Source organism: Talaromyces rugulosus, chromosome I, assembly GCF_013368755.1.
Source record: "Talaromyces rugulosus chromosome I, complete sequence".
NCBI classification, from domain to species: domain Eukaryota; kingdom Fungi; phylum Ascomycota; class Eurotiomycetes; order Eurotiales; family Trichocomaceae; genus Talaromyces; species Talaromyces rugulosus.
In genome coordinates this window covers 1,393,611-1,418,575 of record NC_049561.1, presented here as the reverse complement: position 1 = coordinate 1,418,575, position 24,965 = coordinate 1,393,611, and the positions used below count along the sequence as shown (strand labels likewise).

At 46.8% G+C, this 24,965-nt stretch overlaps 10 protein-coding genes and 1 non-coding gene across 11 annotated transcripts; 3 read left to right on the top strand and 8 right to left on the bottom strand.

Annotated features, from left to right (window-relative positions):
* Positions 1–44: 44 nt before the first annotated feature.
* Positions 45–598, bottom strand: TRUGW13939_00469 (uncharacterized protein; the record flags this gene model as incomplete). The annotated part of the gene is made up of 3 exons (XM_035483676.1): positions 45–79; positions 165–510; positions 596–598. 3 exons carry the CDS (start codon positions 596–598, stop codon positions 45–47), a joined length of 384 nt encoding a protein of 127 aa, XP_035339569.1.
* A 664-nt stretch (positions 599–1,262) lies between these two features.
* Positions 1,263–2,436, bottom strand: TRUGW13939_00468 (uncharacterized protein; the record flags this gene model as incomplete). Its single annotated transcript, XM_035483675.1, has 4 exons — positions 1,263–1,556; positions 1,607–1,801; positions 1,853–2,297; positions 2,354–2,436. 4 exons carry the CDS (start codon positions 2,434–2,436, stop codon positions 1,263–1,265), a joined length of 1,017 nt encoding a protein of 338 aa, XP_035339568.1.
* Positions 2,437–5,270: 2,834 nt separating this feature from the next.
* On the bottom strand, positions 5,271–6,051 carry TRUGW13939_00467 (uncharacterized protein; the record flags this gene model as incomplete). The annotated part of the gene is made up of 3 exons (XM_035483674.1): positions 5,271–5,288; positions 5,351–5,637; positions 5,697–6,051. 3 exons carry the CDS (start codon positions 6,049–6,051, stop codon positions 5,271–5,273), a joined length of 660 nt encoding a protein of 219 aa, XP_035339567.1.
* Positions 6,052–6,838: 787 nt separating this feature from the next.
* TRUGW13939_00466 (uncharacterized protein) lies at positions 6,839–8,515 on the bottom strand (the record flags this gene model as incomplete). The annotated part of the gene is made up of 5 exons (XM_035483673.1): positions 6,839–7,180; positions 7,234–7,605; positions 7,677–8,078; positions 8,129–8,143; positions 8,207–8,515. 5 exons carry the CDS (start codon positions 8,513–8,515, stop codon positions 6,839–6,841), a joined length of 1,440 nt encoding a protein of 479 aa, XP_035339566.1.
* Positions 8,516–8,896: 381 nt separating this feature from the next.
* TRUGW13939_00465 (uncharacterized protein) lies at positions 8,897–12,017 on the bottom strand (the record flags this gene model as incomplete). Its single annotated transcript, XM_035483672.1, has 2 exons — positions 8,897–9,282; positions 9,338–12,017. The coding sequence occupies 2 exons, from the start codon at positions 12,015–12,017 to the stop codon at positions 8,897–8,899; spliced, it is 3,066 nt and encodes a 1,021-aa protein (XP_035339565.1).
* Positions 12,018–12,545: 528 nt separating this feature from the next.
* On the bottom strand, positions 12,546–12,625 carry TRUGW13939_00464. Its single transcript has one exon. It is a non-coding gene; the product is annotated as a tRNA-Lys (tRNA).
* An 873-nt stretch (positions 12,626–13,498) lies between these two features.
* Positions 13,499–14,407, bottom strand: TRUGW13939_00463 (uncharacterized protein; the record flags this gene model as incomplete). The annotated part of the gene is made up of 2 exons (XM_035483671.1): positions 13,499–13,911; positions 13,972–14,407. The coding sequence occupies 2 exons, from the start codon at positions 14,405–14,407 to the stop codon at positions 13,499–13,501; spliced, it is 849 nt and encodes a 282-aa protein (XP_035339564.1).
* A 282-nt stretch (positions 14,408–14,689) lies between these two features.
* On the top strand, positions 14,690–16,766 carry TRUGW13939_00462 (uncharacterized protein; the record flags this gene model as incomplete). The annotated part of the gene is made up of 4 exons (XM_035483670.1): positions 14,690–14,805; positions 14,875–15,720; positions 15,777–15,997; positions 16,129–16,766. 4 exons carry the CDS (start codon positions 14,690–14,692, stop codon positions 16,764–16,766), a joined length of 1,821 nt encoding a protein of 606 aa, XP_035339563.1.
* A 1,082-nt stretch (positions 16,767–17,848) lies between these two features.
* On the top strand, positions 17,849–19,943 carry TRUGW13939_00461 (uncharacterized protein; the record flags this gene model as incomplete). The annotated part of the gene is made up of 5 exons (XM_035483669.1): positions 17,849–17,897; positions 17,966–18,162; positions 18,215–18,699; positions 18,752–19,203; positions 19,258–19,943. The coding sequence occupies 5 exons, from the start codon at positions 17,849–17,851 to the stop codon at positions 19,941–19,943; spliced, it is 1,869 nt and encodes a 622-aa protein (XP_035339562.1).
* A 437-nt stretch (positions 19,944–20,380) lies between these two features.
* TRUGW13939_00460 (uncharacterized protein) lies at positions 20,381–21,897 on the top strand (the record flags this gene model as incomplete). The annotated part of the gene is made up of 3 exons (XM_035483668.1): positions 20,381–20,479; positions 20,545–21,741; positions 21,793–21,897. 3 exons carry the CDS (start codon positions 20,381–20,383, stop codon positions 21,895–21,897), a joined length of 1,401 nt encoding a protein of 466 aa, XP_035339561.1.
* Positions 21,898–23,299: 1,402 nt separating this feature from the next.
* On the bottom strand, positions 23,300–24,598 carry TRUGW13939_00459 (uncharacterized protein; the record flags this gene model as incomplete). The annotated part of the gene is made up of 1 exon (XM_035483667.1): positions 23,300–24,598. The coding sequence occupies one exon, from the start codon at positions 24,596–24,598 to the stop codon at positions 23,300–23,302; it is 1,299 nt and encodes a 432-aa protein (XP_035339560.1).
* Between the last annotated feature and the right edge of the window lie 367 nt (positions 24,599–24,965).

Sequence of the window (24,965 nt, the reverse complement as noted above, 5' to 3'; positions counted from 1 at the left end):
GCAATTGACATCAAACAGGCCGCTGCAGGACCCATTCGAGCTGTCTATGCAGAGAACTTGCGCGTGACCTTGGCAATGACTGTAAAGAAAATGCATCAGTATACAATTCCTTCTTCTTCTTCTTCTTCTTCTTCTTCTTTTAAAGGTAAAATAAAGCTTCTTACCGTGCAGACCAACAACCGAGAAGATGAAACCCAAGCTCAAAACCAAAACGACCACAGGGTCTACTCGGAGACCGGGGCTCTCGTCAGTGTAGAGCTTGAGCATAGTGCCCGACGAGCCACCGGCACCGGCAGAGCGAGTCGACGTCGGTCGCGCATTGCGCAATGATTCCTTGTGGTCTGCGGCCGCACGACGACGAAGGGCTGTGCGAGGACCGCCGGGGGGAGTGGGCGATGAAGGGCGGTTGCCAGCCGATCCGGAGGCAGCAGCAGCGCCAGAGCCAGGCGACTTGGTGTCAGGACCAGACTCGGTGCCTGAAGCGAGAGGAGAAGAGGCGCGGGGAGAAGACTGTGAATATGGGTTTGAGTTAGCGAGATTTGTTCGTCAAAAGGATGGTGGATTCCTGCAGGTGCAGCGACGGAAAGCTACTGACCATTGTGTTGGGAAAGTAATCAAATTAGTCGAAAGGAAAAGAGCGACGGGCGATTAGAAAGGTAGAAAGATAGAAACGAAAAGGGGTGGCCGCGAGAGATGGGAGTTGCAAGGACAAGGCAAGTTGAAGCTGGAGATGTCGCAAGGAGCGAGTCCGATGTAAAAGGACACGGGTCAGCGCTCGCGCCGGAGACCGCCCTGATTGGCCACTGCCACGCCGATTTCTTGGCATGCTTTTACACTCAAACGAGGACTATAAGAATATAACATATACAATACAGAATACAGAATATAGAATATAATATCCGGGTTGTAAATACTGTCAATTTTTCTGCATTATAAACTCGACAGGGAGAAAAATGGCTGCCCTGCTTAGCACCTGGAAACACCTGAATATCCGCCATGAGAAGATGAATATCGCTCTGCAAAAGTCTAAATACATGCTCAAAAAGAAAAAAAAAATGGGGTCATAAAGGAGGGTATGAACATAAGTGGTATCATCAAATCAACATCAGTCAACAATTGATAAACGAGGTGTCGAAATGTCAAATAATATCTGCGAAGGGGGTATCTGTGATTATGATTTTTCTTTCTTTCTTTTAATATTCAGTCAAATACCAAGCCCTTTGCCGCCAGTATCTGGCGGACTCTGGGGGACGAACTGCTTCTTAATCGATCATCATCCGTGATGGGTTATCATCACCGGGCGTTTGTGGGCCCATTTCGGTGGACTTTTCCTCGTCATTGCTCTTGCGTGGCTTCCAAATGTGCGGCTTCAGCCCCTTGTGGAAGTTGATCGTGCATATGATGGCATTGACGATCGTCGACACAATGAGGAGCAGGGTAATGACAGCAAAGAACGTCAGTGATCGTCGCGCCGAGGTATATTCGGCTTCCCTCGATGGTTGATACATGCGCACAAGCTTGAAGAGGAAGTATGCCAAGCCGCCGATATATAGAACCTAGACTGTTGTTAGATTCGGTTCAAGGTGAAGTGAAGGGCGGAACTTACAATAACGGCACACATGCCGGCAGTACTCTCGCGCCGTGTAAAGTATGCGGCAAAGACAAGAATGATGATGGTGACCGGAATGGCAGCGATAGTCAAGGCAAACTCGGTATTGGTTCTTCCGGTAACAACCACGACAAACTGCACGGTAAAGCCCAGGAAGAAGAAGAAATCAAACTTCAACAAGGCAATGTAGATCTAAATACAGATTAGTTTTGGTCGTTTCCACTAATGAGCAGTAATTCATACCTGATACGTCAGATACCGACGTTTCATACGCAGGTCGGCGCTAATATGTTTGTAGATAGTCCATGCAAATTCGTCGTACAATTTCCATGCCACGCCAATCATCAAGACAGAAGTTAAGCCGAGAATGCAGGGAATGGCAATGAGAATAGGCTTAGTCTGGTCCCAGAGATCATTGTCCAAAGCACCGATTCCGTCCAAGAGGTCGACGGCTTCTTGGATCTGCTCAATCTGCACTGCACCGTAGATCAGCAATCCAACGTTGCAGATACAGAGTCCAATAATTTGAATAGTGTTCTTGAGCCGCAAAGCGTCGTAGGCAAGTACTAGTTCGTAAACAAATCCAAAGATATAGAGCGAAAGGAAGGTTGGAATGGTTTTTGTTGAGCTCTTACTGTCGACGGCTTTGACGGTCTGGAGATGGATCTGGAAATCGGCAAAAACATATCTGGCGAAAATGTCAGTCAGGTTTTCGATATAAATAAAAAGATAGAGGGAACTCACGATTCAAGACCGAGAATCACAGCCGCCTGGATGACGACAATGACAACGAACAGCCATGTCCACTTGGAATTGGGAATGTACATTTTGCTTGGTTTTTCAGAAACCTGGCGATAACCTTTTCGTGCAGGGAAAGTACCGCGATACGGAGACTCGACAAAAGGACCTCCCAGCAGAGAGGCCCTGGTCTGTGTGGAAGAAATTTTGGCGACCAGCTCCTATACGGAGCCAAGGACGGCAGTTCTCGTGTCGTTGTCTTTACAGCGAAAAGCGAGCCAGGATTTCGCAAGACAAGCGAGTGCGTCCTTAAAACGAAGGAATTGGTTGCAACAACAATTCTCGAGGTTGTTTTGTAGATTGCTGGGCGAGTCACAAATGCCGCTTCCTGAGGGGAATCGGAGCGATTGGCAGGGCGACCGGTCAAAGTGGCGGCAACGAGATCGAAAAACGAATGAAAGGCAGTGCAGTCGTCGGAGAATAGGAGCGAATTCAAGACGACAGCATGAGCCAGGCCAGAGCGGGGATGAGAGGATGTATGTCGAGGTGTTTGTTGTCGGAAGGAAAAGAAAGAGTGAGACAGATTAATACTAATAATCGCAAGGCTGTACCGAGCCCGATACTGCGCTAGTCTGTTTCACGCCCGGTAAATTACGGGGCCGTTCAACGGTGCCACTGGGTGTTATGGGGAAGATGCATTCTGGTTCCATATTAAATAATGGCGGTCCTGAGTCCTGAGTCCCGACTGCATTCTCGCTCAGGCCCCATTCAATATTATTGTGTGGCTTGACACTGGCTTGAAGTGTGCACCTGACTTTTTTTTTTTTTTTGCTTTCTTACCAGGTCCACGTATGGGGAATACGGCTAGGCGTTTTCTGGGTGGAGATGCGACGGGCCTCGACCAACTCAGCCTAGAATTATTTGTCTCTGTGTGTGTGTTTTATTTCGGGTTGATTAATCGGAATAATTGCAGAAATCGGAACTGAGAGCTTGGCCTGTGTATGTGCAACCAGCCGGTTACAGACATATCTACTGTGTATGCACTGTGTATGTATGTATGTATGCATGTCTGAGATTTATTACTGTCCAGCCGCATGGCAGGATGCGGCTGGAATACGAACACAAGCATGAGCCCCTAGCAATAATACGCGCTTGGCAGTGATTCCTTCTGCAGACTATTGTAATTCGTCTCCGATAGTTACTATTTTGAACAGGACTGCTTTTCTGCTGTGGAAATTTTACTTCGTGTCTCTCCGATCTCGATCTTTGATGGCTGCCTAGAATGCCCACGTGATCAGTATCCATACTTGTTTTTCTACTAATTACACAAGTCGCCATATTATCATATTATCATGTAACGTTACGAGAGAAATACAATGTTATACCACAATAATATAATAAATAAACGCAATACATGACGCAGCGTGTAGAATCACCAGTGGCTTGTGGCTGTGAGACGTCTCGGGAGGCGCAGCAGTATGAGCCCATGCCACCCCGGTTTCTTATTTGCACAACAACGCCTTTGTCTAGTACTAGACAGTAATTTAATATGTCATTTTAATATATATATTCTTGCTAGTGTTCTACTAATAGTCAGAGCTGCAACACAACGTACTACTGTCGCATCTCAACCCCTCGCTTCCATGTGAAACAGCAACCCCACAACCATCAAACTGAGAGCCATTATTGAGAATCCAATCTCGCTGGTCCAGCAGAGCAGCAATCGTCGATAAATATCACCATTAAACAATCACGCGAGCAGAACTATAAAAAATCTTAATTGGGCACATCCAAACCAACCAATCATATCCCTTTGTGACTTAAAGCGGTCAACCATGGCAGAATCGCCGTCCACACAACGTAAAACCGCAGCCGCTTTTCTCACCTTCTTCTTCTTTTCCCTCAAGCGTCGCCCCCTTCAATGCTGCGTTTCTTTGCTACAAACAACAGAAGTAGACCCTGTGTTTACACGCTGTTACCTCCCTTTTTCTTGGTTATTCTGGACTCTGTACCCTTTATGCCCTCGGCATACTGAAACAGAACCCCCCGGAAAACCCAAGAAGAGGGATCTGCAAATGAGAAATTCGGAGGAATCTTCAAAAAATCAAATCCGCTTTCATTTTCCTTAAGGGGATATGAAAGCCGGTACTGCCCGTGAGGGCCTGACGTGATAAACGTCTGCAACTGGCATCAGAAATCGCAGGGGACCTCTTTTTAAAGAGAAATCCCCATGGGAGAGTCGTTGCGAAGATTGTGTGTGTGGGAAACATTTGCTTTCCCATGCGACACTTTAGTGCAATACGCAGCATACCTTTGGGTCTTTTTTTCTCCTTGTGAGGAAAAAATCCCGGTATCATTCGATTCCGATCATTCTGTTGGGGGCGACGCTTCAACTTTTTTTTTCTTGGTGAGTCATGGACTTTTTTGTGTGATGAAGTTCTAGGATACTGCTAATGTCAGCCTTTTTTTTCCCCCACCAAAACGAGCGTCTTGAATTTCGACAACCCTTCAGTTTTTCTTTCGTACCGTTCCCAGAACATACTCCAAACTACGCACCGTAAAAATGTTGCTACTTGCCAACCCTCAACGTGCATATCCAGCCTCATCTCAAGGAACTAATCATTCTTTTTCTCTCGCACTCTATTTAAATACAGAGTACTCAACACTCATTGGTATACATCTCATTTAAAAAGAAACAAAACAGTCGTGATAGTGTAATAAACAAAGAGGTTCAAGAAAATTCATCTCAAATCATTGCCCGCCGAAAACATCTCAAACCCATTAGTATGACCATAGAAAAGAAAGCAACGCCATAATTTATTTCGCTTGCACAATGTCAAAAAGAGGAGAAGATCGGTGGCAACAAATATTGATTGGCAGACCTAGAACACCCAGCAGAACTCGTCGTATCTGATAGTTACATTTAATCCTCTTCGCCAATCTAGAAAAAGCGGTTAGCTGCTTATTTCCAAAAGACAAGTGCAGTCCGATGGCAATGCATACCTTTGGGGCAAGGAAAAAGCGCAGGTGGCCGCTTCCGAGGCTGTACTCGACACGAAGAGGCACTTCCTGAGATAGGCACAGGTTGACCTGGCTAGACAAAGCGGTAGCCTTGCAGAAGTTGACCAGGTACTTGAGGGAGAAGGTCAGAGCAACAGGCTCGCTAAGCTGGATGGAAACATTTTGCTCTGGCTTATCGACGTTGGTGTTCTGGCGGACGGTGACGGAGCCGTTGCCAATGTCGCCCTGACACGAGAACTTGATGCCTTCCTTTGTAGCCTCAATGACGACTGCTCCGAGTTAGCTTTGAGAACGTCAAGTCAACACCACCAGAACCGAATTAACATACCAGACTCAGACAGCGCGTTCAGGTCCCGGCAGATACGCTGGAATTCGGCAGCGGGCATAGAAACAGTAGCAGCATACTCCGTTTCCGGAATAGCCAGGTGCTCTTGGTCGATATCCATCAGTTTAATGTCATACTCGCTAAGACGATCTGTTTCGGCGCTCTCGAACATGAGGTTAACCACATCCGGAGAGTCTTCGGCCTTCAGTGTCAAGATGTCCTCGTTCTGGGCAGCACGGAGGACCTTGGTCAAAGAGACCAAGTTGATGCCCAGCGCGATGTTGCGGTCGCATCGGTACGGCGAGAAGCCCTCGGCTCTCATCAGCATGGAGACGAGAGCAACGTGCGAGTTGTCCATGGCTTGGAGAGCGATGCCCGAGTCATTGCAGTCAAAGTTGCAGTCCTGAACAAGATCCTTGATAGCATCGACGACCTAATAAATAAAAAAAGGTACATGTGAGCTAGGTGGGATAATATGGGAGCGGAGACGAGAAAGAAAAAAACTTACCTTCTTAAGCAGACTGGCCTGTTCTAAACGTGCTTCCAACACTGTGATGAATATAAGTACATGGCCAATATATTTTCGAAGAAGGACTCGGCACTGACTCTTGGTATATATGTAAATGGACTTTTGTGCGTTGTTTGTGCGTTTACAATGGGCGGTGATGCGAGCAATGAGGCGGGGTAGCGAGAACACAAATGTCGATGTGATGCTGAAGAAAAAAGAGGTTGCAGGCGAAGACTAGGAGGCAATTATATCGAAGCGAGGTCGGGGATGGAGAGTTGGAGACGCGAGAGTCCTGCAAGGCACGAAAAAAGAATAAGAGAGGGTGAGTTCAAAAGTTGAGGTCCTGCGCTGCCCTTTTGACCCACGCGCGTGCAGGACGCGGTGCGCGTACCTATCAACGCCTGTTTGGGACTAGCCGCTTCTCGCGACGCCCCACTTGGTGGTGATACTACTTCTTGTTGCTATTTTGCTACCTGTCTAGACATATCGTTATGGGAAAGTCTGGCAGTCAAGATGCTTAATTCAGAGATAGAGACACAAGAACCACACTCCCACACTCTTACACGGAAAATGCAGCCAGTCCTCTATTGATACAAAACGCCCAGCTTCAAATGTGGTCCCTCAATAAAACTCGTCATTACTCTTCATTCTTTGGCATGCGTGGAAGCAGCATCCATGCTCCAAGTACTGCAATCAACAAAGCCAGTGCAAATGGCTGCAGCACCTGGACACCTTTCGCCTGAGCAATCGCTCCCACTGCGAACGGGAACACCGCGGCGCCTGCACCGCCCAGTGCAGCTGCAAAACCGATTGACGATACATGAAGATGTTTCGGAAGTAACTTGGTTGCAGCAACTATGGCAGCAGGGAACAGAGGGCCCAGGAAGAATCCCTGTATCGCAATGGCCACTGCGGATACGTAGAATTGAGGTACGAGCCAGAAGATCAGTTCAAACGCCATGGCCAGAAGTAGGTATATCTAGCGGTTTTTTTCTTTAGCAAAGCAACAGCAAGTTGCATATTGGTACGAACCGAAATAGCAAACTTCTCTCCAATACGAGCCGTGACGAATCCAAGCACTACTCGGCCAACAGTGATGCCGATCCAGAACCCAGTGGCAGTCATACCACTAGCAAAAGCTCCTCCATGACGCACACGCATCATAAAGGTCACAATCCACCCTCCTAAGGCGACTTCTGCGCCTACATACCCCAGGAGAAATGCAGCGCAAAGCCAAGTAACGCGGGCAGCCGGCTTGGTCAGGAGAGCTTCTTTCAGCCCGTTGCCGCCCTTGTGCTGGGAACTCTGCTCTGAACTTTGTGCGATATGCTTTCTAAACTCGTGCTGATTTGCCTTCCAAAAGGCAACCGTGCCAAAAGCGAGCTCAATTACAGCACCGCCAATCTGCGCCACATTTCCTTGGTAAGAGAGAGAGAGAGAAAGAGACAGAGGGCAACGGGAAATGTTTGACTCACCATCAAGTAGTAAAAAGTATACCATTGCAAATTAGCTTTGGTTATGAAAGACGTAGCAACCAGCGGGCTCAGGACAGCCCCTAGCCCATAAAACCCATGCAAGAACCCGAGAACTTCATTTGCATTCGCGAGGTTCCCAACCCACGCATTCCACGCCGAGTCTCCCAGCCCATTACCCAATCCAGCAAAGATGAAAGATACCACAAGCACAGGGAATGGCGGATGAACCGAGTTGATCACATACGCAATCAGGTGGAAACTAGAGCTGAGAATCGCGACTCCCCGCTGGCCCAACCGCATGTGGATTGCATGGTTGAACAGAGCTGCGACAGCATAGCCAACCAAAGGCGAAAGAAACACGAGCGAGACAATTGTGTAGGTGAGGTTGTAGTAAGTTTCGAGCTGTTTGGCTAGTCAGAGCAACCCAATAATCTGCGTAGGTAAGTACATACATATGGAATCAAAGCCTGCAACAGAATCCGGTCAGAAAAGAAGCAGCTCGTTTCTTTATATCAGGATTGACAACTTACACCATACGCAGCATCATTCGCGCCCATGATAACGAAACACCAAAAAGTCGCAAAAGTCCGAGGTGCATTAACCGATGGCTCGTTCCACTTCTCTCGAGCATGAGCGACGGCTCTTCCCGGTCCAAGGCTCTCAGTATCCTGTTCCCATCCAGGAGTGTGGTGATCATTGCTATTATCATTATTCTCTCGTTCAGTATTGAGGGTTATGCCAGGTGGTCTTTGCCCATCCTCTTTCGTGGAGAATGCCGAAGTAGGTCGTAGCTCGATAACGCAGGTCGAAGATCCGCCATTCTCTCGAACGGTGCTCATCTCGTGGACGCTATTTGTAACAAATTAACCCGGACAGTGTCCTACAGAAAGCAAATTTTGAATCAGAGTTTAGTCGTTGGCATGACATCAGCTTTAGGCCCGGATAGTAAGAAGCGGGGAAAGAGCCACACCCACACACTCAGAAATTTAACATTAACTTCTTTCATTCCATAATCTGTAAAGTGAGGGTATCTTGTAGTATAAAAAAAAATCAAAATGAAGGTGTTTGAATCACACAAACATGCAATCGACAAACGAAACCGTGATCCAAGGCCATTGTGCCCAATGTCTAATTCCCGAATGGGTGACCGCAAGAAATTCAATACCCGAGACTCCAACATTCCAATGACTGATATATTTCCACATTCAATCAGGGGGCAATCAATTTACTCTGTTCGTTGCCCGCTGATTCTGTCCAGATATGTGCCCTTTACTCTTGTGGTTCGGAAACTTGGTTGACTTGAGTGTTGCTTTGCGCTTGGTCTGGTTCTGTTTCCTCCACCACATGACGATGACGCTCTTGGCCCACAGAATACGGTCTCTGGCATTGACCACAGCTGCGCACTGTTCAGCGGTTCTCTTTGCGAGCGCACGGCGGTGTAGAGCCCGGCAAGCCAAGACCTGTCGCCAGGCCGCCTGTATAACAATTGTGGCGCGGATGCGTTTGGTGGATGTTAAAAGGCGAGAGCACAGAAATGTCAGAGCTCCGAGAACAAAGTCAGAGTCAAGAATTCGAGACCCAGTAGAAGGCGGTGCTAAAAGAGAAGCTGGGCAAAGTCAGTAACTAAAAAGTAGATGTCAAGTCATCAATATTGGACTTACCGAATTGAGAACTACACCCCAAAGATCGCAGTCGTGCCTCCAATCCTGTATCCTGCAGTGAAGACTTTTTGTCTGCGATACTCTTAGGGCTCAAATTATGGTTCGCTTTCTGTTCTCCCGTAAGATAGCCTTCGTACTCGTCAATGATACTCTCGAATATCCTGCCGTCTGCGAAACTTGTGCTTAGGTTGTCGAGTTGTAATCCCTTTAGTTGAGCTAGAATCGAGGCCCACTTTACCAGCATCTCTTTGTGAGACACAGAGTCGACGTTCGGTAGCGTTTCTCCTTCTTGACTAGCAGAGTCTGGATGTGGAGATATCTTCTTTTGTAGGCGCGTAATTTCATTCCGGACATCATCCCAGTCGATGAGCTGTGTCAAGCCCCATTTCCCCACTAGCCCCCATAAAAGACTGATGGTTTTTTCACGATGTCCATCCACGATATCCTCGGCACATATGTCTTTAGTAGCATGCTTCACCTCCTTAGTTTCACTTAGTGCCTTGAGCGCAATCTGTGTGTTGAAAATTTTCGTTGCACGGCTAGTGCAAGGTAGCTTCAAACACTGAGACAGTGGCCATTCGTTCTCTGCTTTCATGCCCCTAGAAGCAAGTACTTCAGTCATCGATGTTGTGGTATCAAGTTCAAAACCGGAAGACGGCGGCAGCGTGCTAGGATAGAGGAACAGGTCAGCCAGTCTCGTCAAAATGACTCCATCACGTAAGTCCACGGCGAGGTTGTTAATGTGGAATTCATAGTCTTGCAGGTCGTGTTGCTTGTAATACAACTGGCAGTCCAAGTGATTGAGAGGCCGTATGATATCCCCAGTTGAAGGAAGTAACTGGTTAGCCAATGCTTGTAACGCCGCTGTGGAGGATTTGTGAGGGGATGATGTAGCAAACAGGCGTTTTGGCAGTGACGTCCATGGTGTCAGGCGCCCGCTGTCAAGTAAAATAATGATTAATATGCTTCTCAAAACTGTATGTCGATATAGCGACCCTGGAACCTCGTCTTGGTTGGCTGCTGGCTGCTCTTTATCTTCATTGCGGATAAGGAAGGTCTCCAAAAATGTTTCCAAAGTTCGCTTCAGTCCCTTGTGTTTCTTAGTCAAGGAGTCGGACAATCTACCATTGATCTGGGCTGAGGGTGATATCCGGCGTCCAATAACGACTTCCGCCGCCGCTCTTAATGCGTGTAGATCATATGTTTTGGTCCAGAAGTTCAGAAAGGTTCGTTTCATTCCAATATCGTCGGAAAGGCGACTTCCTCGACGAAGTGCTTCTTTCGGTGGTGCTAATGCTCCGTACAGAATCGAAGCGTGGAGCCGTTTGTATAAGAGAAGGAACACGTCGCTCTGATAGATTTGAAACAGTTCGTGTCTTAACACATCTGAATTTCCAGCATCCAGCTTTCCATTGGCAGAATCGAACAAACCATTGACCAGCTGAGTTATGACAATTTCCTGGTGTAGAAGCCAATTTTCTTCGTACATCATGGGGTTCGTAATGTCGTTGTCCAATAGAGGGTATCGTTGATCGATGGTCATAGGGTGAATCTGGGGGATAGACAGCTTATTCCGGACAATCGAACCACTCGACTTTGAATTTTCTGGCCCGGAATTCTTCAATCCGATAATAGAAGCCTTTTCATGAAATTTGGGCGTTACCTTCTTCGTCTTTTGTTGGTCCGCGGTTTTTATCGAGACTATTGGCGACTTCTCCTTGGTCGCCTTAAGAACTGGCTTTTTAACTTTCTCGGCTTGGTTTGAGAATCTTGTCTCGGTCTTGCGGACTGTCTTCAATGGCTTTTTTGTCGGCATTTCGAACACGGGAAATCCTTCGTCTTTTGCATTAAACTTTGTTCCATCTCCAACAATATATCCAGGTGGTATATTTTCCTTGCCGCCGTTCTTGCCAAAGACATTTTCATGGATTGCCGATTGCTGAGGGACCCTGGTTGCTTCCTGTAGTGGTGCTCGTTTCGGTGCCGTTGATGTGGATGTCCGAGGCTTCCTCTTGGCTGCAATTCGTGCTTCCAGACTGCTTATCGATGCCGTATTATCAACAGGATTCGAGCCATTGGCGTTTATTTGATTCGACTTGAGCGGACTAAACAGCTTCATAAAGACTGCCGGCATCGTCGTATCCTCGGTAGGAATATACACCGTCTCGCGACGAACGTCCTTCTTCAAAGCTTCGTTTTCTAATGTCGTACTGACACTGGTCGACTCCGCCGCTTTCGGATACGACTGTCTCCTTTCAACGTTCCCGGTTTGCTGGCCACTCGCTGCATTTCTACCCGCGTTTGGGTTCTCCGTTGGCGACCTACCTGCAGTGCTAACTCGAGGACGCTGGAAGCGCTGTGCCGGTTGGGCGAGAAGAGAAGAGCGGCCATCCTGCGTTTTGCGCTTGAGGGTATTGTTTCTAGCCACGGAAGACGAAGTGAATGTGGTGTTCTGTTTGCTGTCGTCGTGAATGGCGAAAGACGTCTTGCTATGGGCTCGTCGAGGTTTTTCTCTAGCCAGAGAAGGTATGTGTATTTCGGTCGTGAAATCGATGGCGGCGGTGTTCTCGAAATCGTCCAATGTACCGTCTTTCCAGGGATCGTTTAATTGATATTGCTGCCTTCTGCCAAGCCCAGGCTTGTTCTCCGAGGGACATGGGCTATCAAGGAGGGCGTTCATTGTAAGGAAATTTAACTGGCGGGGCTGCAGCGCGCCATATAGCGGTGGTCTTTCCTCTCAATCGCAATAATATGGATAGCAGATGCTAGTTAAAGGTGCTGCTGGCGTATCAAAAATGGCGAGTGTAATGGTTCTTCAAAGATATGTAAGCGTGATGGTGAAAGAAGATGCTCAGCCAAATCGACTGCCTCCAGATAGATATTCGACATTGGTTAGACTCAAGCGCGGAATGTGGCAGGCAGAAGCCGCCTTCCTTCGCGGTGCGTGTTGACTTCGTGGTTGCCCCGACAACGCCTTCGCCAATTGATTGTCCTTCAGTCTTCACCCTTCACTATTATTCACGACTCCATTCATTATCTTGCAGAAATATTAAATATAATTCGAGTATATATACTACAGAATCCAGAAGAGGACGCGCGACCATGAGGTTTCAAGCAAACAAAACATATCACAGCAGGTCCCGACTCCGGTTTCTGCCGGCAGAATTATATTAATGCGGTGAAAAGGGCGGTGAAGGGCAGCAAAAAAAGCCCGATACGGGGGTCACCCGTAGCTTCCCGCTTCAACAGCTAAAAGGCGAGCATTCTAACCAATTGAAATAATCGGGCACTCTTGATTGACGTATCGGGTTTTACAATGGTATATATTATTAGAATATTCTCGGTGATTATTATCTCAGGGACCAGATGGTTCCTTCGGTGCCGGCTCAGCGCTACCATCTGACTAGGCTAGGACGGGTATGTCAGGTGATATATATATGCATCTTAAATTAGGAATCAAGTGATATAAATCTAGGGATATTGTTGGGAACTTTTAACACTAACTTTATCTATCTTAATATATGCACCCGATTCCCCAACACTTATATAGTAACCTGAAAATAGCCTGCAGCGAAGACTGCAAGTTGGTTAATAAGACTACATAGGAGAAGATTAACAACATTCTAAGAATGCTTATAAGAAGCCTATAGCAAAATCTGTAGGTTGGTTAGTAAGGCTATATAAAAGAGGTTCATAATGTACTGGGGAAGTTTGCAACAAGGCCCGCCTGCGCGCAGTAATTAGTGAGGCCTAGGGGTGGATTAAATATATATATATACATATATCAATCCTTCGCTCCACGAGTCTTTCGGCGTTTATACGCCGCCATATAATGCTCGTATTAATAATTAGTATTTTTTTAGTATTTTCATAATATGCGTAAAAAGCAAATAAAGTTATATTTGCATTATCGTCTATATTCAAAAGCTCCCAAAAAGATTTCAAACTCTCCTGCAGAAAGATAGGCTAAGCCCGATAGGGTAGGTACCAGGTAGTAATAGTATAAACCCCGGTCACGAGATCCTCAACGGGTGGGTCTGTGTTGAGATCACTCGGTGGATAGGATGCTGGTATGCTTCAACAACATCGGAAAACACAAGTTATTGGACACTAAACAAGAGACGAACTCATGGCCCTCAAGCCTGAGCACAATCGACACGTCTATCCAGATTTATGCGCCCGGGCGACTTCATCAAGACCCTTGTCCCCGTTCATCATGTTGACAAGAAATCGGTTGGGTATAAACGTAAAGCAGAACCACGCAAGAGAGGCCGACTGCCCACGCCAAATGTAGCTGCTGCTGCCGTTGACCACGTCGTGGACGATGTTTTTTGCTGTCACGTCAGGATCTTGTTTGTTTGGGTAGGCCGACCCATCTCTAAATAGAGCTATTCGATCTCTAATTACACCGTAGTAGGAATTATCAGGCAGCACCAAGGCATCGCTCTTGGCATTGATCGGTGTGTCAACGATTCCAACCATCACTGTGATAACCCGCACGCCGAGAGGTTCCAATTCGAGACGCAGTGTCTCGGAGAGCATGGTTGTGGCCGCTTTGGAACTGTTGTACGTTCCTATGTAGGCGAGGTTAGCACTGGTACTTTATATCCTACAAAGAAAAAGACCATCATTACCCGACATTGCGAACGGCACGAAAGCAGCAACCGAACTAATGTTGCAGAGTACGCCCTTTGCCTTGACGAGCATCGGAGTAAATGCCTGCGTCATAGCAAGGACGCTCCAGACATTCGTATCATATAGCTTTTTCGCCTCATCGATTGTTGTGTCTAAGAGCGGGAGAACATGACTGGCGCCAGCGTTGTTGACCAGAACGTCGAGCGAGCCACCGGTGCGTTTCTCAACGGCTCTCGCACATTGTTGGATGGATTCAAGAGATGTGACTTCAAGCTCAAGGATCTCTATGCCTTCTCGGTCAACTAATGATCCGGCTTTGGCCACGTTTCGTACCGTTGCAAAGACGTAGAAACCTTTGGCACGGAATACCTTTGCCAAGGATGCCCCTATGCCGCCCTGGCTACAGCCGGTGATAAGAACGGTTTTCTCGGGCATGCTGGCTTCTGATGGTATATTAAAAGACTCTGTTTCTCACAGGCTGCTGGTGCATACTGCATATCGAGAAATGCACAGTTTTATTTCCAGGATGGTTTCCTATTTAGGAAATATTACTAGCCCTGTTAGGGTTAACCCCCGGGATTCGGAGTTACAATCCGCCTCCGTCGGCAATAGGCGGATAACATTCCGCTGGAGTCTGCTCCGTTTTATGTAGTCCTCGGTATATCCAGGGGAGTCCAGACTTACTTCCTATACCAGTTCTTCTGTCAAATTAATACTATGGAGAGACGTGGAGGAAGTCCGAGTCGCGGGAGTAATTATGGCCTAGCCTGCATGCAATGCGTCAAGGCCAAATGCCGGTGCGTGCCTCGTGCTACTGGTGATAGTTGCGAAAGGTATTAACAATGGCTTTATATTGCAATAGGATAATCAGTGCTCAGGACAAAGCTAATAGCCTCTTACAGATGCTTCCGTCTGAGAAAAGACTGCCAACCATCAGACTCGGCGCGCAGGCGAAATGCTCAGAAGGGAAAAGAGTCTGATACGCGAATTGCGCATCTCGAAGGCAAGATAGAAACTCTGATGTCCGTTATGCAAACGGTCGCTGGCTCGTCTGGCTCGCCAATTGACTTGCACCGGCTTTTAAACGGAGAGAGCATTCCACTGCCCATTACTGGCTCTAGTGGCATTTCAATGGATTCCACAAGCACCTATCCTAATCCAAGTCAAGGGCCGACGCCCCCAACGGAGTCATTTCCAACGGCACCACAATCTTCAAATCCGTCGCCCCCGGCTCTATCTGATATTACTCCCTTTGAAGCAGAAGCTTCTTTCAATTTTTTTCGAAGCCGAATGCTTCCATGCTTTCCCTTTATCAGCCTAGCCCCTGACGTGACCGTCTGGCAGGTCCGCCAAAATCGGCCGTTCCTGTTCCAGGCTATCATTACCGTCACCACATTGTCGACACAGAAAAAATTTGCTCGAGCGGAGGAGCTAAAGCACCTTATATTTACATCTGCCCTGCTTGATGTGCAATCCAGCTTTGATCTGTTAGTTGGCATCCTAACATATCTAGCATGGAGTACGGATGCGTTTCTAGGTCGAGCAGACCTTCTTTCTCGTCTCATGATGCTCGCCATCTCACTAGTTTATGATCTACGATTATTCAAGCCGTCACCACCCGATGTGCAGATGATAGTAACACTTACCCAGGGGTTTTCTGAAGATAACAGGCTTGCCAACGAGGAAACATTGCAAAGCTTCATGGACCAGCAACGTGCTGTCCTAGCATGTTTTGTTCTAAGCTCCAAGTAGGTTGTCTTCACGAGTTTTATTAGGGTGTGCGAGCTAATACCTGTATGACTAGTATTTCATCCCACTTTGGGCGTATAGATGCACTGCGATGGACTCCTCAGATGGAAGAGGCGCTACGCGTGATTGAGAAGAACAAGCCATATCCTACAGACGAGTGGTTTGTTTTTGAAGTGCGTTTGCACTTGATAATGCAAAGGGCAAGTCATATCCGGGAGCAGCATGAGACAGATCGCGCTCGCACAGCAGCTTCCACCACAGCTACGCCAGTTCCGGGTTTCCTGTATCTCAAAGCACTGCGGGGGCAGTTGCAGGAATTTCGCGATGCGCTCTCTCCGGGGCTTCAGCAACAAGGCAAGTAATGTGGCTTAATCGGCTGAATCATGATTATTAACGTGACGTTACAGAGATACTCACTGCGTACACTCGATATGTCGAGCTTTATATAGATCAAGCGGGTCGTTTGATTGGTCCGGATGCCTCACTTCTCAACGTGTCAGGATCCGGGATTGAAAGCGCATTTCTACCTGGATACGAACGCATCGGATCACTATGGAGGTCTGTCGAGTCCGTCAAGGCGTGGCTAGACGCTTTTTACAAGCTTCCTGCAGCACAGTGTTTGGGCCTTCCGTTTCACTTCTGGTCCCAATTAATTCGATGCACCACGATTTTAAAATACCTGACGACTCTTGACGATCCGGCTTGGGATTGCCAGGCGGTACGGCAAAAAGTCGATATCATGGAGGTCCTGGAGTGGATGTCGAAGAAGCTCAATCTGATCAGTGAGGAGGCGGGGCTCCAGTCTAATGATGATCTCTTCAAGCTACTTTCCAAGCTCTTGAGTGGGTCTCGCGACTGGGTTGAGGCAAAAGTCAAGACATCATCATCTCAGATGCCAGCCAACGAGGTCCTTCCTGATATTCATACAACTAGTTTGGAGGCTGAAATACCAGATCTGGATTATATACCGTGGTTGCAATCCATGGATCTGGAAAATGACAAGTGGTTTGAGGAAGTGCTGGGCTGGTCACCCACCGCTTTCTGATGATTTCTAATGCTTGCGCAAACACGTACATGTAAATGACTAACAAGGTTCCGATGGATTTAATAAAAAGTCATTTCCATTTCTATCCTAAGATCCCTTTGCATCAATGATGTCACGTACATAATAATTATGGCGCAATTCACAATGTTCTACGTTGTTATTTCGATCGACTCCAAGCATCTCACAACATGAACTATATCCTCTCCCGCCAAGACAGTTTGGTATCCCTTGATAGCTACGACAATCAAGCACGACATGACCACAGGCAAGGGCGAGGCTGAAAAAAATAACTGAACTGATGAATGAAATTTCCTTTCACAAAGCCAAAATGCTACTAAATTGTATCCGACAAGGGACCAACGTCATTGGATCGCACACGTCGATCACCATGCTATAGTCCCGATGTACCTGCACCGTCCTTGCGTGGGCATGTGGGGTCGACAATTTCTCGTGCGTCCATCGCTACAGTCCGATGTAACTACTCGCTGCATGGAGCATATTATTATCGGATTCAATGTTTTTGTTGGGTGTGGAAAGGGCCCTTGATACCATCCATGTATGAGCACGGGGTTTTGTCGAGACCGCAGGAAATTAGCCCTGTTCACACCCGGACATTACTATATAATCAGCCGAGTTCTCCTCATCCATGTGATATACGGGAGTTGTAAGAATCATAATACATAGTAATAAAATCATCGATCCGCTGGCACGTGGTCGCTAGACAATAAGTCGCTAGCGCGCCCCGGCAACGGCATCGGCGGTGGCTCATCCCCAGGCACCAACAACCAACACTTCTTATTCTTTTATTATTATTTACACACTCCTTTCGCAGCACTTGATATCTCGCCAGGCCAGACCACATGCGACCGCGCCCGGAAACCGCCATTACTCGTCTCTCCTAAAGGAGCGCTTCTACGTGTTACTCGCTTTCTCCAGGGGATGGTGACATACATGATCACGAGCCGCGACGCTGTCACCACCAATTCGCCACCACCGTGCTTCTCGCCCGGTTCTTTACGTGGGAAGCTCTTACAACTGAGCTTCGGATGATACTAAAACGCTGACGCCAATGCTCATGGGTCATGGAATCTTTGATCTATGAAGATTCGCCTCTGGCAGACTATCTCGAGGGTATGCCTTTCGTCTGAACTTGACATATGCGACGGAATATCGTGCTGATGCGCTGGGATTTTTGACAGATGAGGGCGAGCGAGACCAAGACTGGACACCGCAGAAAGTCGACACCAGTGCCCCATTGTCCGATGCCGTTCCAGATTTCGCACCAAGACGAACGTCCTCTATACAAAATCGCATTCGGAAAAGACTCCCGGCTCCCTTGGTCATAAATTCTCTGAGAGAGACGAGTACGCTTGGGAAGATTCACCGTACATGCTCGGTAAGTGGTCCTTCACGTTCGCCTTAGTAGAAACTCATTCGTGTCGCATCAGTCTGCCGTTAGTTCTCACATCGGAAAACGCGACAACGAAAGATTCTTGGAGCAGTTTGGCTATGTGATTGTTGCCTCGCGTCTGCTGGATGAATACAACACTTCTTCTCATGTATCTGCGACCAATCATGCACTCCCATATGCACCGGGCTTTGAGCCCTTGTCGTTTACCACCACCGTCGGTCTCACTGGAGCTGTTGTCACGGCCGCCACGTCATTTTCGATCGTTGGAATGATTCACTGGAGCCGGTCGCGGTCAGGTGTTGGAATGAACCCTAGGCGAATTGCAGTCTTGCTGTTCGTGCTACCCTTGGTTGGTATCGTGTTCTACGCCTTCGCAAGACGCCAGTGGCTTAAATTCGTGAGGCACCAAGCTGTTCAGGAAACGTCTTTGTTTGTCAACCATGCGCAAAACTTTGACTCGGTAATGTCATCATCTATTTTGTTCATTCAAGAAGTAGAGCTTGTTTCAAGGGGCTATCGGATGTAAGTTATTACTTAATATATCGCGCACAGGCTCGTACTAATTATGCTGCAGAAGCACGCCCCTGCCACCAATTAGCCGGCTCGAAGAAACAACTCAAGCGCGGCGTTGTATGAGACTGCGCCGTACGATTTCGGAATGTCTATTCACTGTCCTCAACCGGTATATCCAGGCACAACACAGTATCGGACTCCTTACAGATCCTAGCAATCTAGAAAAATATTACGACATATATGAGATATCTACAGAAGAGCTACGTGAAGCACGCTCAGCTCCGTCGGAAACTCCGGTGGACGATCAGTACTCGTTAAGGTTCCTACGGACTCTAATCGGCCGACTATACACAGTGCGGAAAAGCATATTGTGTTGCCTTTTGGCGCTCAAGGCAGAAGGAAGCAGCGCCGACATTGTGACTTGGACGTCGGCAGTGGAGGAGGTGCGAGACTTGGCCACAATTACGGGTGATGCAACAAGAAGAATTACGGATATACTGAATGAACAAGATCGTGAGTTTCGCTGCATGTCTTGTATTAAAACAAAATGACTAACGATGAACACAGGCGAAGCTCCACCTGCATCGCCATTGCCTGCTGCGTCATCAACGGGGAGAGACACTCTCCGCGCGCAGGCCCGACGATTAAACTCACTGTCCCAGGGTATTCGGGCACTCCATGCCAAAATGCATGTGATGCGAGAAGAGTCCGATGGAAACATATCCCAAGAAGGGGCCACAGACTACGAGATTGGAGTATCCATGATGGCGCAATACGAGTCCATCGGCTCAGATATCCGAGGACTTCTCCAGGAATGGGAAGCCGGCAAGGCAGCCCTCTTAAGCTCCTTTGAGCATCCCAACGGATCCGAGCGTTTCTCGCGAGCTTCGAGCGATGTCAAGCTGCCATTGTCGCCGTTGTCGCCGACGAGCAGCCTAGGAGGCATCACCGCGGTAGACGGCAGTCCAACGGCAGCCCTAAGAGCACTCAACGGAGAGACCACCTCATCCACGTCACACGCAGAAAACGTGAATGAGATGGAAGAAATCTTTGAAGCCATCGTGATGCCCACATCGCGAAAACGCCAGTCACTCACCCGCGAGGAGCGTATCGCGCGGGTGAAAGAGGACAGAGCGCGACAAGCGGCCGCGCGCGAAAGAACAGACGCGAGCACCAACATGCTTAAGGAGCTCGAGACTGTGATCAAGCACCGGCCTCAGCTGAACAAGAGCCACAGGGTCACGAGTATTTGAGTGCCTTGTGTTGTTCTATTTTTATCTATTTCTACAGTATATATATTTGATACATATGTGTATATAAGCGCGGTGTTAGGGATGGGTCTCATTTGTTGTATATTATTTATATTATTTTTTTATCAATTGATATGAGGAACTACAACAATCTGTATTCTTATGGAAATTACACAATTATGCTGCAGCTAGGAGCGGTGATGTTGGCATAGCTCTTCGTGACTGGACGGTCTAGCATCCTTGCATGTGGTCTCCCTGGCAACATGCACCACCGCGGTTGTCTCATGATTCTACCGCAAACAGAATTCCTTCTTACCTCCCATCGTCCACAAGAAGTTTAAGTTTCTCAAGACGCATTTACTACATTAAACATATTTTCCTCGATGATTATCTCGTGTCATTAAATTTAAAGCAACGGCGAAAGCGGTAGCGGAACTAGTATGGCGACCAAGGCGCTCGAGGCGCATTTCAGGCATCTATCTGTTCATGATGAGAATAATGATAGACACGATATGACTGATTCACATCGGATCTCCAAAGTAAATTCATTTCATGAAGCCTTTGCAACTTGCCTTGAGAGAGCATAATTAATGATAGAGAGCAGGTTGTAACCACCAACAACAGCACACGCCCATCAGAGAGAGATCAACTCCCAGAACGCTCTACTCTTCGAAAGCCCCTCTCAGATATCTCGGCGCATATACCTAATACAGCTCACAGGGTGGGAGAACACCATATAGCTAGCATCAGGCAACAACAAAACACAGCCTTGAACCATGTCGCTTCCCAGGTGGCTCAAACCAAGGATGGAAAAGCTCCATCAAAGGCCCGGCATCCCCTTTCCGTTGTCATTTCGCAGGCACCGGATGTGACGTTCGAGACAGGAGAAAGCAATGCTGTTCGTGATGTCAAGCGACAAGACACAGTCGCCAACCACGTCGCTTCCAAGGTCGCTCAAGCTAAAGGCGGACAAGCTCTTTCCCTGGTTCAAGCCCGCCTCTCTGTTGCTCTTTTGGAGAAATCCAATTCAGTGGTGAAGGCAGGAATTCACTCTGTTCAGCTTATAGTGCAACCTGCCCCCAAGCCACTCCATCTAGGAATGTTCGAAATCGGGCGGGCCCTAGGAAAGGGAAAGTTTGGACGAGTATATCTTGCACGAGAACGACAGAGTGGTTTTATTTGTGCGCTCAAGGTACTACACAAGAATGAGATCCAAAAAGAACATATGCAAAAACAGGTTGCCCGGGAAATTGAGATTCAGAGTAATCTGCGCCACCCTAATATTCTACGGTTATATGGCCACTTTCATGATAGGAAGCGAATAATGTTGGTCCTTGAATATGCCGGCAAAGGAGAATTATACAAGCACTTACGGAAAGCAGATCGTTTCCAAGAAAAGAAGGCAGCCCAATACATTGCTCAAATGGCAGGTGCTTTACAATACTTACATCGAAAACACGTCATACACCGGGACATCAAGCCTGAGAATATCCTTGTTGGTCTTTATGGAGAGTTAAAGATGTCGGATTTTGGTTGGAGTGTTCATTCGCCGAGTAGTCGGAGGCTCACACAATGTGGAACACTGGACTACCTGCCTCCTGAGATGGCCGATCCGAAGAGGTACGGGAAGCCCTATGATGAAAAGGTGGATTTATGGTCTCTAGGTGTTTTGATGTACGAGTTCCTGGTTGGAAGGGCACCTTTTGAGGATACACCTGCTATGACATACAGGCGAATCGCCAAGGGGGATATGAAGGTTCCTTCTTTTGTTAGTCCTGAAGCCAAAGATCTTATCAAAAAGGTGAGTCCATCTCCAAAAATAGTGTCAACCAAAGCACTAACAATGATCAAGCTCCTGGTCCTTGATTCGGACCAGAGAATTTCCTTAGAGAAAGTGCGACAACACCCCTGGATTATCAAACATTGCGAGAGCGTTGCAAAACAAGACAAGTCTTGAATGACTACATGATAGGACAATGATAAGTTTGTTTCATTGTGTGAAACACCTCGAATTGTCTACTAGTCAGAATACGAATGAGTGGCAAGACACCCTTCGGAAGCATTTTATATTGATTCTTGGAACATGTTCTGCTGAGACTTATATAACACGACCTCGTTAGGCAGTCAGCCAATCTCAAAAACTGCACTCCTCCTACAACACAAGCATCGACCCGTGAGTCGGATAGCCTACTCCCTAGGGCATTACTAGCCAACCATTAGCCGCTGGGGTCGAATCTCTGCGGGATCGCCTACTGTGGGAAATGTGACTGATTGATTTGGTCCTAAGAAGCAAGTGCCCTGCAAACACTCAGTGGTGGTGAAGGATTGATCAAGATTCTCAAGATTCTGAGGAATGCTGTGAAACCTTACCGACCGCGGTGAACAAAGCAAACATCTACATCTTATTTAACTACCCGCAGCGGCTTCGGTATATGATAACGTAGCATCCTGTTCGAGACGGACAAAAGATGCCAGGGTCTTTTACTCTTTGTATGTCCAGAGCCTATGACAAGAGGGGCCTACCTACTTTTAGGCTGGTCCTGAGGCAATTCTATTTGTGTTATGACGTACTGGAAAAGCGTGCTTCAGATGCCGAAGCTCTGAAATGGTGAATAAAATAAGGACAGCCACGGGCCACAACCATTCCAGGTTCTTCTAGCGAGCTGTTTGAAACATCAGAAAGGAAGATCTAGTTTAGCCACTCTCAAGGTCTAACAATTTATTTGAGGAACAAACTCTCATAACACTGGTTCTGTCAGTGAACAGCAACGACAACTACTGCAGCCCACATCGAGAAACATTACGTACTACGGCCATGTCCATTGAAGGCAAAAAAAAATAAAAAATACACAGCTTCATTAACCCTTACTTATCTCAGTTCCTCAGACCACTCCCCAATTCAGGATTCTGTCAGTAGAATCGTCTGAGAACCGTTAGTCATGGTTCACATACAAAAATAATACTTTTAAAATTTCGAAACAAATTTTCTAATTAATTATACGCAAAACTGTATTTTTCTTAATATAATAGATAGAAAAGAAAAAGCGCCGTAAAATAATATTAATTAATTTTTTTTTAAGTACGAACTATCAGGGTTTAAAAAAATAGTAGACAAATATTATTATAACTATTTAGTATTTTATTTTTTTTAAAAAAAATTAATAGTTTATGTTTACTTAATAATTACTAAAAAATAAATAAATTTATTAAACATTAGTAAGTTGTAATAATAAAATCCAACTAGCAAGATTTGGGGGGGGGGGGAGGCCAACAAGGCACACCAGGTAAAGACCCGGCTCAGCTCGGTACGGGCAGCTGTAAGATGCATAGTTTCGAAAGAAAGAATTAAATCAACCAATCTATCTATCTCGATTTTTACACCCTTCTGTGTAGTTTCCCCCAACAAATCGCTCTAGTTCTGGACCATAGGTGCTCTCTTTGTGGAGGTAAATATACCGTCGTGGAAATGTAGCAATTTCCTCCAGAGACATCCTGTCAGCGATTATATTGACGAACGTATTTGCTGCATATAGACCCATGTCACCTTGAGATTTTGCGAATCTCTGGATTTCTGGTCCAGAATAGGGCTTGTATTTGATAAGGAAGGCCAATCGACTTGCTGGATCCTCATCTAATGCTTTTGTAGCATAACAGTTAGGATGCCTTTTACCATGTGGTTCCACCTGAATGCGCACGCGAATAGTCCCATCTCCAATGTCCTGACCTTTCCCGGAAATAGCAATACGACAGCAACTCACAACGATATGGCGACAGGCACTTGTGTCTGGATTGACGTAATAAATATAATCCTTATTCTTATAGCTGTCTGCTTCCTTCTTCCATATTTGGCCTTTTCGCGAAATCCTAGAATAATCTTTGGTGTGTTCTTCCAGGAAATCCTTCTCAGTAGCATCACTGCAGAGAGGCTCTGCGTCCGACATATGAGCATCAGGTTTGCCTGCTTTCTTTTGATCCTTTTTCAGCCCAGAAAAATCTTTAATATATTCTTTTAGGAAATCCGTCTCAAAAGTATCACTGTAGAGAGGCTCTGCGTCTGACATATAAGCATCAAGATTGTCTGCTGGTTGCTGAGGTATAGGTGAGGGGATGTTTTCCAATATCTGTGGTGGTATAGAGTTCGTCGAAGTGAGTAAGACGGAGCCGCTAACCTTGCTAGCGGTCTCTAGTGGTGAAAAACTTGCAAGCTGCTCGTCGTAACTTTTTTGGTTGGATCTTGCCGCGTGGTCAACGATATTCTTAACCGCGAGGTAGTCATCCTCATCATAAACATCGGGACTTTGAGTTCTTCTATAGATCTTTCTGATCCTTTCTTCGCAATCTTCTAGATCAAGTACATGCTTGGGAAATGATTTGCATCCTGAATAATCGCGTAAGGAATGCAAGGTCATAAGCAGTCCCCGAGATAAAGATCCTGCATGTTGCTGTATCGCTTTAAGGGCCTCACTGGTAATTCCTTTCCGTTTCAGCCAGAACTTAATATAGCTGTCTATGTTTTCCATTGTTATATCCGGTTCGCCAAGTTTCTCCTGTCGCCTCCAGTAACAGATTGTGCTGATTATGCTGTTTGTTTCCAATGAATAAGATCGAATCCCTTTTAGACGTAAAAGACTGGTAGCAAACCGAAGTACTTCGCTCATTTTTGTGCTATCAGCCCTACTTCTTGTCTAAATCTTAGAAGGAACAGCTGGGCATCGAATAAATAAACGATTACCATGTGCGATGAACATTTGGTAAGAGAACCCGTGAAGATCAAGAGAATATGAATTCAAAGATCGTGTTCGAAGTACGCTTTCCGCACGAGGTCCACATAAGAGGATTATCCTTGCCTGACTCCTGGTAATTAAATCCTGGTGGCGATAGTGGTGACGAGTGGTATCACACTTATGAGATAGGTTATTGACACCAAGTGGCATGAAACTTTCAAAGTTAAAAGTCCAGAGTATGGTATTGTCTTTTGTAAATCCGCAACCTCGTAGGGCCCACGGAATATCAGTTTCTGTTTGT